Source organism: Aspergillus terreus, genomic scaffold (assembly GCF_000149615.1).
Source record: "Aspergillus terreus NIH2624 scaffold_2 genomic scaffold, whole genome shotgun sequence".
NCBI classification, from domain to species: domain Eukaryota; kingdom Fungi; phylum Ascomycota; class Eurotiomycetes; order Eurotiales; family Aspergillaceae; genus Aspergillus; species Aspergillus terreus.
Window position 1 is genome coordinate 936,897 of NT_165925.1, and position 12,346 is coordinate 949,242.

Sequence of the window (12,346 nt, forward strand, 5' to 3'; positions counted from 1 at the left end):
CTCCGAAGGGAAGACTGATCGTCCCCTCGCTGCTGTCGCGTCGTCGCCATGTTTGCGGCCCTCCGGCATCATAGGAGAGGTTAAGCCTTAGTATTGCAAGACAAGATGGCGAGCTTGTCAACGCTGACCTTGACGCCTGATCCCAGCTTCAACTGGTGAGCAAACCAATGTTGACACCGTTTCATATGGCTTATACATGTCTAGGTTCTTTCTCCTCGAGCTTATTGTCTCGTGTATTCTGTAAGTCTTGTTCGTCCGATCCATGCGCGCACTACATACTGATACGACCTGCTCAGTGTCCTCTTCTTCCTGCTATACTTCAATCGTCTCTTCGCCGCTCTCTTGTCCTATGCGATACGGGCCTACACTTGGCATTATTACCGCGTCTATGTCGACATCAATGCGCTGCAGATATCCCTTCTCGGAGGGCGGATCTTCTTCAAGGGCATTCGGTACCACGGAGTAAATGAGACAATATTTGTACATGGGGGATTTATAACATGGCGTTATTGGAAGCGCACGGTGAGAAAGACAGACTTGTCTCACCTCAAGGCAAGCAATGGCCTTTCGCAAGATGGCGCTCACCATTCGACCGATGGTAATGGAGAAGCTAAGAGCAATGGAGGTGACGAGCAAGGAGGACTCAAAAGGACAGATGCACTTCCATGTCGCATAACGGCAAAGTTCTATGGCTTGGAATGGTTTGTTTACAACAGGACACCCGCCTATGACAGCATCCTTGCCGGCTTTACCGGTCCCGAGACTGCGACTACGTTTACCCGGCCGCAATACCCGGGCAGTAACGAGCTGGACCCTGAGCTCAAAGAGGGATCGCGACGGACATCGAGCGAAAGCAGACAGACCTCCGACCATGCATCTGCAGTGGGCAATGACGCAGCCCGAAGGGGTACCGATGGCACATCAATCCGCTCGCTTGATCCCACTGGGGCTGGGCAAGAAGTAGGGGAAAGCCTGTCAAGACTACTCAAACTTCTGCCATTGAAGCTGGAATGTGATAAAGGGGCTATCGTTATCGGCAATGAGCACACGGTCTCGGTGCTGACCACCACATTCGATAGCGCGACGGGGCTAATTGAGGCCTGTGATGCGGGTCCTCTTGACCTTTACCGTCAGGTGTTCTCGTTTCACCTCAACCATCCTATCATGCAGATGCGGCCTAATCCGGACTACAAGCAGAACCAACTCGGTGCGGCCATGGTCCTAGGCTCCAGAAAGGAAGAACAACCAGGGACCAAGCGGAAAAGGGACACGATCTTCAATTATCAGTTTCAGAAACGTCGAGTATGGCATAGTGTTCGCGACCTTATCCCATATTTCCAGACCTCGGTCGAGTCATTCCATGTATCAGAGAAGAATTCGGATCCTCTCTCTAGGCCGCAGGCCCGTCAGGATACTCAATGGATTGGTCTTTCTCGTTATCTGGATGAGACGAGCCACGATGACCATGGAGAGTGGAATGCTATTGAATATGGTAGATTTTCCACTATCTTGGACAGCCCCGGCGTGGATATAACATATTTCTGGGACATTCCAGGATGTGTACGACCGTCGCAGCCTCCCCACGACCCTTCAAAACAAGAAAAACCGTCGGATATCAACGGCGCACCGCCTCCTGAATGGGGTATTGATGTGACAATTGAAGGCGGCACTGTTAACTACGGTCCCTGGGCGGATCGGGAGCGTGTCGGCTTACAGAATGTGTTCTTCCCTAATGCCTACAGAAGCTCTCAACCCGCAGAGCCTTTGGCACCTGGAGACTTGAGAAAGAATTCAGTTTTTCGGCTACGGGTGGACATAAGTGAAGAGTTGACGTTACGCATCCCTATACGGGAACCTTCCAAAGACTGGCAGTGGAAAGGCAGGGCGAACGCAATACGCGGGGCCTCTAGAGTGAAGAAACAACAAGGACAGCAGCGCAGACAGTCACGGACTGGCGATGGCGACAAGAGCCATATTGGCCCGGACATTCGTCCCTTTGGCTGGTTGTCTCTTCGCGTAGCAGGCGATTCCTCCATAAGCTACTCCATGGATATGGTTGCCTCTGCCTCTGGGTTTGGCAGCCAGTTGGATATAGATCTACGGGAATCAAGGATGTCATCCAGCGTCAACCATGCGCTCCTATGGCAGTGTCCTCGACAGATCATCAACTGTGATCTTTCTGTGCCTCTCTCGTGGAATAGTCTCCGGACGTGGATCTTCGATATTGAGAGTCACGATATGGAGCTGTTCTTGCTACGCGATCATATCTTCCTTTTAACAGACCTTGTTAGCGACTGGGCATCTGGTCCCGCACCGGATTATTACACTTTTGTCCCATTCCACTACAAGCTAAATCTCTCGTTCCTGGATTTGAGCTTGTTTGTAAATGTGAATGACCAAAATATCATCAGCAACCCCTCCGACCTGGACGACAATCGCTTGTTGGTGATAAAGGGCAAGAAGTTGACTTCGGATGTTCTGATTCCCTTGGACAAGTATAGAACGGAGCAAAACGCTGTTAGCTTTAATGTCAGTCTCCGGGATGGAACCATTGACTTCCTAAGCCCATTATGGGATACGCTGCACACTTTCTTGCAAGACAAGTCAACAGCAACCCTGGCTGCCTTGAACATCGATGGAAGCTACGACTATTATCTTTCGACCTCTCCGGACTTAACAGACACGCTGTTTCTCAACATACATGGGCAATCGCCGAAGCTCTATTTGTTTGGCTTCTTGATCAGGTCGTTTATGACGATTAAGGAAAATTACTTCGGCGAGGACATGCATTTCAAGACACTAGAGGAATTCCAAGAGATCGCCTACAGCCACGAGCCTCCAGATTCTCACAATGGTATAAATCCGAATCGGACATCCAATGATCTTGACGTGATCGTTCACGTCACTGTCGATAGTCCTTATGCGCTGCTGCCAGAGAACATATATGACAAGCTCAATTGCCTAAGGCTCACAGCACCTTCTTTGGAAGCTGATTTACGTTTCACTAACTACTACATGGACCTGCACTTCTCAATTGCGCCTCTGAAGGTGGGCTTGGAAAAGCAGCTGTCAGGGGATGCTCCTACTGTGTCTGACACCCAACTTTTTATCGATGGCGTGTCGATTCATGGTCACCGTTTGTTTGGGTTGCCTCCCGCGGAGCCCACGTATGTCTGCAACTGGGACTTCGATGTTGGCCGAATAATTGGCGAATGTTCTACAGAGTTCCTTTCATGCTTAGGTGCTGGTTTGAAAAGCTTTGACTTCTCCTTTGACAACGAAGAAAATGCCCTTCCTCCCTTGGTGCCACTTGCGCTTCATGATGTTACCTTTCTTCGGGCAAAACTTGACATCATCCACATATCAGTCTTGCTTGACAAGGCTGCTATCGTCCTCAGCACTGGGCCCGTTACAACGAAGTTCAACGACTGGGCAAATGCCAGGTTCTCTAAGCGGATGAGCCTTCTCGTTCCTGAGATCTCCGTCGCTGCGATTGACTACAAATTTGTTGGTCGCTTTGGGAGCCTTCTAGAAACTGAAGTCAGTCCTCTCGCGCTGTTCCGCACGACAATAGATTTGCGGATGGTCCAGCGGCGGAGCGACATTGTCGAAAAGCGAAGACTTCAACAAGAGCACATCAAGGTGCATGATCAAAGGACGCAAAGAACACCGTGGCTCCTCTTTGACTGGGAGGAAGTCGAGCCGCAAGCCATGCAGGTGAAGAGTGACAAACTGGCTCTCCCGACCATCGCCATACCTACTATGCCCGAGCCCATTGTGCGCCATGCGGGCATCATGGGTTATCCGTCCTCATCATCGACAAGTTCCTTAACCGAAAGCAGCCAAAGCTCCAAGAGCTTTCTAGTATCTTCAGATAGCTCAAGTGTGAGAGGTGGCCGCAAAAGGGACATCAGCACCGTTGGCCGTACAAAAAGCACGGAAGAGGAAACTGCAAGTCATCTCCATATAGCTGAGGAGAATCAGCACAATTCACCTATGGAACGCAAACACCAATCGAGGGAACCGCAAAATAGCGTACCTGATGCTTCTAACCCGTGGATCATGCCAAATTTCACCTTGCATAAAATCAGCCTGGATACAGCACACCTGCCTTCGTGTCCAACCCTGACTCGTGGCCTCCCTCCGGATAGTGCGCAACTTACGAGATTCGACCCTCAATTTTCTCCTTTCGACGATGACATGACAACATACACGAACTTGGCACTTGAACTACCTTCTGGAGTCCGAGGGTTCTGTACCCCAGAGTTTCTCTTCACTATGTCTGCGTTCATCGAGAAACTACAACCAAAACACCCGGTCCAGATTATTGATTCATTGCAGAAGGATGTCATTTCAGACATTGTGGGCTATGAGAAATCCTTGAAACAGCGGAATAAAGCAACAAGCATTGCTATTCGAGCGCCCTTCATCTCGGCTCGACTAGTTAACTCCACCGAGCCTGCTATGAATCATGAACCTGGGTTCTGTGATGAGTACAGTGTTGAGGTCACTCATTTAAGAGCTGGAATGAGAACAAGGATCGAACGCCAGAAAGGTGATCTGATTTCTGGAATCCGGAAGACCTCCACTGTTCACGCAGCCGCTGAAAGCTTCTCGGTGTCTGTGGAGGGAACAGGAACAGAGGCATACCATGAGAAAGCCGAATTCAGTTGTCTATTCGGCGACTTGAACTTTTGGCTTGTGGCAAGCCATGCAGTGCGGTCAAACTTCCAAGCCCGAGCTGTCGATACTGTTACGTTCACAAAATCTGTGGAGCATCTTGCTTCCCTAGTGCGTCGCACAACGACCATGCTTGACTCTGTTACATCATCTTTCCAACATAGCTCATCTCTCGACCACAAGAGGTTGCGTTTCCTGATATACTCTCTGACCAAGCCTGCTCCTAACATCGCGGACCCTGTATTCCTGACAAGAATCTCATATGTCCTCCGACTTGACCCAACACATGTGCGCCAGCATGACTCCTGGAAGATAATTTCGCGCATTCGGAACATATATAACCATTTGAGCTCGGCACAGAAAAGGGAGCTGATTTCAAAGTGCGTTCACGACGATCTTTCCATCCCGAAGGATGCCAGAACTATCGTACTCAACAGCTTTGACCAATGGAGAGCTTGGGATCTGGCTCATGTTGAGAAAAGCTATGTGATGCAAAAGGTGTGGAACGGCTTTGGACCAAAACCGGAGGTCGCTCGAACAGACATGTTCTTCTCTTCTACAGTGAAGCTGCTTCGTTTCGCTATCGATCCTGGACCCAAGGAAACCAACTTTGTAGTTGAGGATCTGTCTACCGCTGTCTCAGTGGCCCCGGAAAAAGCCCCAAAATCTGAAGATTCCATGAGACAGCGAAATTCGATCATAGTCGAGTCCTACTGCTCCTCTATCAGTCTTCACCTTCGATGGGAGATTCTAGATCTCGTGGAAGGAGTAACGAGAACCATGTCCACAGTCACTTTGGAATCTGCTCCGCCACCCCCGACTCCTGACAATAAAGCAGAGGCTGAAGACGACTTCCAGATCATATTTGGGGCTGACCTCGGTTCCATAACTCTCGATGGGATCAATGTCAAGCTAGCATTAACTGGACGCGGGCTAAGAAGCTCTGTTGTGCAAAACATGCATCGTCTGGATGAGCCCAGAGGGCTGAGTGTGTTACTCAGCGCCCAATCCTGCTCTTCTGAGCTAACAGACTTCTCGAGGACTCTAATGTTATGGAGAATTAGTGACCCGCACTTGTATTGCTCATGCGTGTCCGAGAAGAATGAGATGGGCTTGACGAACAAATGGAAGATGGCAGGGTCCAGCAGAAAGCTTCGCTTTGATATGAAAGAAGATCCATTGAGCCTGGCTCATACTGCGGACCGACTGATAGAAGATGAAGTTCGCTACATCCACAGGCTAGCAAGTGATCTTAAGCTGCCGACTACCGAAGCAGACCAGCCAGTTGTGCCAAAGATGCCAGTGCACAACAAATTTCATGTCGCCATGTTTTTGGATGACTATCGTCTCAGTTTCTGTGTACTGCCATCTTTGACTTACGTTATTTCTGGCGAGGTGGCCCGGACTTCTATCATTCCAACAGTGGGCTCAAAGGTCGAGGTTGACTTCGATCTGAAAAAGAATCTGCACACGTTCTCATCTAACGAAAGAGATGAGTGGTATCCTTTGTCAGTATTGGAGATCCCGCCCATAAACGGCCGGGTAACTGCAAACCTGTCACCTGGTCGCACTGAAATGGAAGTCGATGTTACAATAGAGCTCATTTGGCTGGAAGCAAGTGCTGTGCGCAGCTTGATAGGTGCTCTTACGAAACCAGAATTCTCGCACTTGATGTCCGATCTCCAGCAGAACGTGGAAATCCTCCAACAACACCTTGGAGATGTACTCGCCCTTGACAAATCTCCTCCTCATCAGAAGGAATCATCGAGTGGGCATACGATTCTCTATAAAGCGCGAATGACCATGGCAGGCACGAAGATCCATGCCAGCGCCCCGGCTCTCAATGGAAAGAATTATTCAGCAGATATGGTGTTCAACCTCGGAATGATGCGGATGCGCCTGGACAACGGATTGGAGAATGGAACGCCAATGGAATATCCGGAATTCCATGTGGATACGTCAAGTGTCAGCTTTGATTTGCGTAAACAAGAGGCTGCCACTAGCCTCTCATACTGCAACTTTGGCATTGATGCAAAGTTCCAGGGTACCTCAATGACGCGCGAGGATGGCCAGACCAGGCGAGTGTATCATTTCACCAGCCAGAAGTTTGAAGTTGAGCTGTTTTCCGAAACTGCTGCGCTGATGGTTGATATGGCGGTCCACCTACGGGAGCGTATCAAGACCTTGGACCTGTCTCATGAGGTCAAGCGTTTCAAGAGACTGAGGAGGCGAGGGCATGCGGAATCAAAGGATCGACTCCGTGGAACTTCGACCATGCAGGCTCCGGATGACTCGTCACAAGAAGACCTCTTTAACGCCATATACTCCTTCGACTTTAACAACATACAGATTAGTTGGAACATGAGCTCCGCGCCGCCGCCTCCCTCAGGACGTACTCCAGATGACTTGGTCTTCTCCATCAAGCGCGTGGAATTGTCCAATAGAAAGCCAAACGCTGCAAAACTACGCATCGAGGATGTTCAATTGCAAATGGTGCCGTTTTCAAGGAGCAGACGCAAGCGCTCTCTCAACTCGGCTTTGTTACCTGAGTTGGTTTTCAACGTGGCATATGCCTCATCTGGCGACGAAGTCCGACTAGCGTTTCAGGCAGCTGGAAAATCCCTAGACATCAGGGCGACCTCCGATTTCATGCTTCCAGCAAGCATGATACGAGACTCCATCGCGGCGTCTAGTCAAATAATCCGTGATGCCAACGCTGCGCTCGTGTCGAAGTCACCAGATGATACTAAGAAGCAACGTGTGCTGTTTGGAAATAAACACTTCCGTTCCGTGCTAGTCGACGTTGATTTTGCTGGGGCTGTCGTTTCGCTTCAAGGACGACACACTGATGACCACCAGACCATGCTTACTGCGACTCTGAAGGGCAGTAGGCCCTCAGACGCGAAATATGGCCAGTATGTCCATGGGGATACGGTGGCGACCGCAACGCTGCGGGCGCCCGGTGTCGCAGTGAAAGTCCAGTATGAAGACAATAGGCAAGATGATCCGGCCCTCAACGCGGAGTTGAAGGTCGACGCCTCGACAAATGTTCTCTATCCAAGCTTGGTGCCTTTAGTCAAGCAGATGACGTCGACCGTAAAGGAAGTTCTAGGGGACCAGGAAAAGCCCAGACGGCCATCTACTACAATGATGCTACAATCTCAAAAACTGATGCCTCAATCCTCTCTCGACAAGAAAGATACGGACTCCATTCTTGGACGGTGCAAGCTGAATATTGGCCTGTTGATTTGCAAACAAGAATTCAGTCTTAGCTGTCAACCTATTGCAAGAGTGGCAGCTACAGCGAAATTCGACAGCGCATATGTGACAGTCAACACGGTTTCGGATGACCAAGGACGCTTCTTCGCACTCTTGGTGTCTTTCAACTCTTTTCAAGCGTCGGTGAAGCATGTCTACTCCAACGAGTCCACGGCCAGCTTCGAGGTCAGCTCGGTGGTCATGTCTCTCATAAACAGCAAGCATTTGAGCCAGTCCAAGGGCATTTCAGCCGCTCTTCGAGTAAGTCCAATGCAGGTGGTCCTCAATGCCAAACAAGTCCAGGACCTTTTGCTCTTCCGAGAGATTTGGGTGCCCTCGAGCGATGACGTCGATTCTGGCCCTGCCTTCCAGCCTCAGTCAACAGAAGCGCAGCCGTATATGGTGCAGCGATACCAGCAAGTGGCGTCTGCGCCTGCCTTCCCTTGGAACTCGGCTATTGCCATTGAGCGCTTGGAAATCCAACTTGATTTAGGGTCTACCCTCGGAAAAGCCGTGTTCAGTATCCATGATCTGTGGCTGTCGTCGAAGAAATCATCGGACTGGGAACAAACGCTTTGCATCGGATTTAGAACAGCGGGAATCGAGAGTAAAGGCCGCATGAGTGGGTTGGTTGAACTTCGGGCGCTTAAAGTGCAGACCTCCATTAAATGGCCCGACGACACTTCAAACAACAAAACGCCGCTGATCCAAGCCTCGATCTCGTTCGACCAATTCCAAGTGAAGGTTTCTTTCGACTATCAACCTTTCCTCATTGCACATATCTCGATGTTTGACTTCCTGATGTACAATGTTCGAAACGCGTCGGGAGCCGAACGACTCTTCAGTATTTTGGAAGGGGACCAGGTACAGGTGTTCTGTACGAGTTTGACAGGATCACAGTCCATCGCGTTGTATCAGGCCTGGAAACGGTTGGCCCAAGACAAGCAGGCCGCGTATGAAGCTTCTTTGCGGGAGGTCGAACGATACCTACGCCGCAGAACCTCTGTGTTCGACAAGACAGATGTCACCGTGAAAGACAGGGCTTCAAAGGATGAGGATGAGACGGAAAAAGCGCCCATCTCCCTCCATACGGGAGTGGTTGTGACTATCAATTCCGTCAACATCGGGGTCTTTCCAAGCTCCTTCTTCGACAACCACGTGTTCAAGATCGAGGCGAATGAGGCGCAGGCACGATTCGATGTCACGCTGGACGAAGGCAAGATTCATAGTGCGCTTGGGCTTACGCTAGGCCAGCTCCGGGTAGCCTTATCCAGCATTGTGCGGCCGCACCGGATGGACATCGAGGAACTTCTGGTTGGAGAGATTGCCAATCGTGTGCTGGGATCTACCGGAGGAACCATCCTCAAAGTTCCCCGACTGGTGGCGGGCATGGAGACCTGGCAAACTCCTGGCTCTCGGCAGATTGACTACCTATTCCGGAGTACGTTTGAGGGTAAAGTGGACGTGGGATGGAACTATTCCCGGATCAGCTTCATTCGCGACATGTGGGAGACACATTCGCGGGCGATGGCATCGCGGTTGGGCAAACCGCTGCCTCCGTCAGCGGTACGCATCACAGGCGGGCTGAACGAAGGTGGTGGCGATAAGAGTGAGCCACAGGAGAAGATCACGGCGGTGGTGAACGTGCCGCAGTCCAAATACACCTACGTTGCGCTGGAGCCGCCGGTAATCGAGACGCCTCAATTGCGTGATATGGGAGAGGCCACGCCACCGCTTGAATGGATTGGACTACAACGGGACAAGTTGCCGAACGTGACGCATCAGATTATCATTGTGACTTTGTTGGAGATTGCCACGGAGGTGGAGGATGCGTATGCAAAGATCCTGGGGTCGTCTTAGGAGGAGGCGCGCCTGCATGCATTCCGGGAAGATGGGGGGGCTTGATGCACTGGAGATCGTGGTGTATTCTCCATTCTATGTATATATTGTTGATTCAGTCTGATAATGACTATACCTACTTATTCCTAATGCATATATAGACCGAAGATTATGTTGTCTTTCAAAAAAAAGCCCTAACTAGTTAATGAGAGAAGATGATGTAAGATGTCGGAAGATGAATTAATAATCCACGGTGGTATGACCTTTACTCGGTAACTTACCCAGTATGAACATTAATCAGCTGCTGCCCGACCCAGTCTTCCGAATAATGATCATGATACAGGATAGGACTCCCTAGGTATGAATTGGGAATCATTCGGACGAAGCTCCCAGTCTATTGTCGTTAACTCCGCCAGTCAGTAGGCGGTGAGCACAGAGGGGCTGCTGATTCCGGGCTCGGATTGGTGGAGAACGCACAGCTAACGGCTCCTCTTTGGTTTTTTTTTGCCCTCGTGCGGTTTTAGCGGGGTATCGGTAATTTATTCTGTACTGTCCATACAGCACCATCGCCTTCAATGTGCAAACTACACGTCCAGATGGCGATGGACTCACACATTGTCAGTGGTCATAGGCTTCTAAAAAGTCTGAAGAAGCTGAAGTCTTGGGTAGAATGTGCTGTGAGTCAGAGTATGAGCCATGGAGATTGCCACCCATGGTTGGAGGGGTAGCAGGATAGGCAGGGTTTCTGCCGCTGTCCGTCGGCCTCTGGAAGCATATTGATGTCCAATCCAGAAGTATATGCGAGGGATTGTGTCACAGAGAAGGGCTCAAGTCAGAGATTGACCATTGAATGTGCCTTTTGTCTGCTGTATACTGATGAGCATTCATGGAATTCTCTTTATTGAGGACTGTCATTCAAGATGAGCGCGATGATTGCATCGGTTGCGTGTAATAAAACGAGGGGCACAAGCGGGAAACCCAAAAATACGCACATCCCAGATTTGAAATCGGGAAAAATCCCAGCAGAAAAAAAGAGGTAAGAAAAAAAAAAAAGAGTCCCCACCTCTCTTACACTTTCGCTGCCTTCCCCTCTTCCTCCTCCAAAACCTCTTCTCCTCCTCTTCCTTCTCTTCCTCTCTTCACCTTCCACCGTGAAGCCCTCATCCTCCCCCTTCTTCAGGAGCAGCGCACATAGGTCTTTCTGTCCTATTCATCAGAGGTCGAGCTAGTCCTCGATCCTGTTCCTTTGTGTCGTTTCTCTTTTTCTCTTTTCTTTTTCTGATCACACAACCCCGCCTCTAAGGCCGTTGACAGAAAAAAACCGCCAAAATGGTCAAGTAAGTCTACCATCAACTTGTCGCCCATTCTTGTCTTCGGATGCCCTCGGATCATCAGAAGAACTATCAGACAAGGAGACTAACCATGCATTTTATAGCTTCACTATCGAGGAGGTTCGTCGTCACACCCCGCACTGGACTCGAAATCCACACAATGGCTTCACGCCAGAACAGGAAGGAGATTCGAGAAGGAGCCCATGATACTAACACAATCTTCTAGATCCGGTCCCTCATGGACCGCCAGGCCAACATCCGTAACATGTCGGTCATTGCTCACGGTATGTTAATCTTCGTGTGGGTGGAAGATCCTTGGATGGTAACTGACTCTGCCAATAGTCGATCACGGAAAGTCCACCCTCTCCGACTCCCTCGTGCAGCGTGCCGGTATCATTTCGGCTGCCAAGGCTGGTGAGACTCGTTTCATGGACACCCGTCCTGACGAGCAGGACCGTTGCATTACCATCAAGTCCACCGCCATCTCCCTGTATGCTCAGTTTCCCGATGAGGAGGATCTCAAGGAGATTCCCCAGAAGGTCGATGGCTCTGAGTTCCTGATCAACCTGATCGATTCTCCCGGTCACGTTGACTTCTCCTCTGAGGTCACTGCTGCTCTCCGTGTCACTGACGGTGCCCTGGTCGTCGTCGACTGTGTCTCCCGGTGTCTGTGTCCAGACCGAGACCGTGCTGCGTCAGGCCCTGACCGAGCGTATCAAGCCCGTCCTGATCATCAACAAGGTTGACCGTGCTCTTCTGGAGCTTCAGGTCTCCAAGGAGGACCTCTACCAGTCCTTCTCCCGTACCATTGAGTCCGTCAACGTCATCATCGCTACCTACTTCGACAAGGTCCTTGGTGACTGCCAGGTCTACCCCGACCGTGGTACCGTTGCTTTCGGTTCCGGTCTCCACGGCTGGGCTTTCACTGTCCGCCAGTTCGCCGTCAAGTACGCCAAGAAGTTCGGTGTTGACCGCAAGAAGATGCTTGAGCGTCTCTGGGGTGACAACTACTTCAACCCCAAGACCAAGAAGTGGTCCAAGACTGGTGAGGCTGATGGCAAGCCCCTTGAGCGTGCCTTCAACCAGTTCATCCTGGACCCCATCTTCAAGATCTTCAACGCTGTCAACAACGACAAGAAGGAGGAGATCGCCACTCTCCTCGAGAAGCTGGAGATCAAGCTCACCTATGAGCGAGAAGGATCTCGTTGGCAAGCAGCTCCTCAAGACCGTCATGCGCA

General features: G+C 50.6%; 2 protein-coding genes across 2 annotated transcripts in view; both read left to right on the top strand.

The window, feature by feature from the left end:
• Positions 1-105: 105 nt before the first annotated feature.
• ATEG_01326 (putative fermentation associated protein (Csf1)) lies at positions 106-9,798 on the top strand (the record flags this gene model as incomplete). The annotated part of the gene is made up of 3 exons (XM_001208691.1): positions 106-155; positions 205-240; positions 297-9,798. 3 exons carry the CDS (start codon positions 106-108, stop codon positions 9,796-9,798), a joined length of 9,588 nt encoding a protein of 3,195 aa, XP_001208691.1.
• Positions 9,799-11,106: 1,308 nt separating this feature from the next.
• ATEG_01327 (elongation factor 2) overlaps positions 11,107-12,346 on the top strand; it is a gene marked incomplete at both ends in the record, with an annotated part of 2,960 nt that continues 1,720 nt past the window's right edge. Inside the window, 5 exons of the mRNA XM_001208692.1 lie at positions 11,107-11,114; positions 11,213-11,228; positions 11,335-11,392; positions 11,451-11,749; positions 11,787-12,230. Of these exons, the coding sequence (XP_001208692.1) occupies positions 11,107-11,114; positions 11,213-11,228; positions 11,335-11,392; positions 11,451-11,749; positions 11,787-12,230 (825 nt within the window). The remainder of the gene's footprint in view (positions 11,115-11,212; positions 11,229-11,334; positions 11,393-11,450; positions 11,750-11,786; positions 12,231-12,346) is intronic.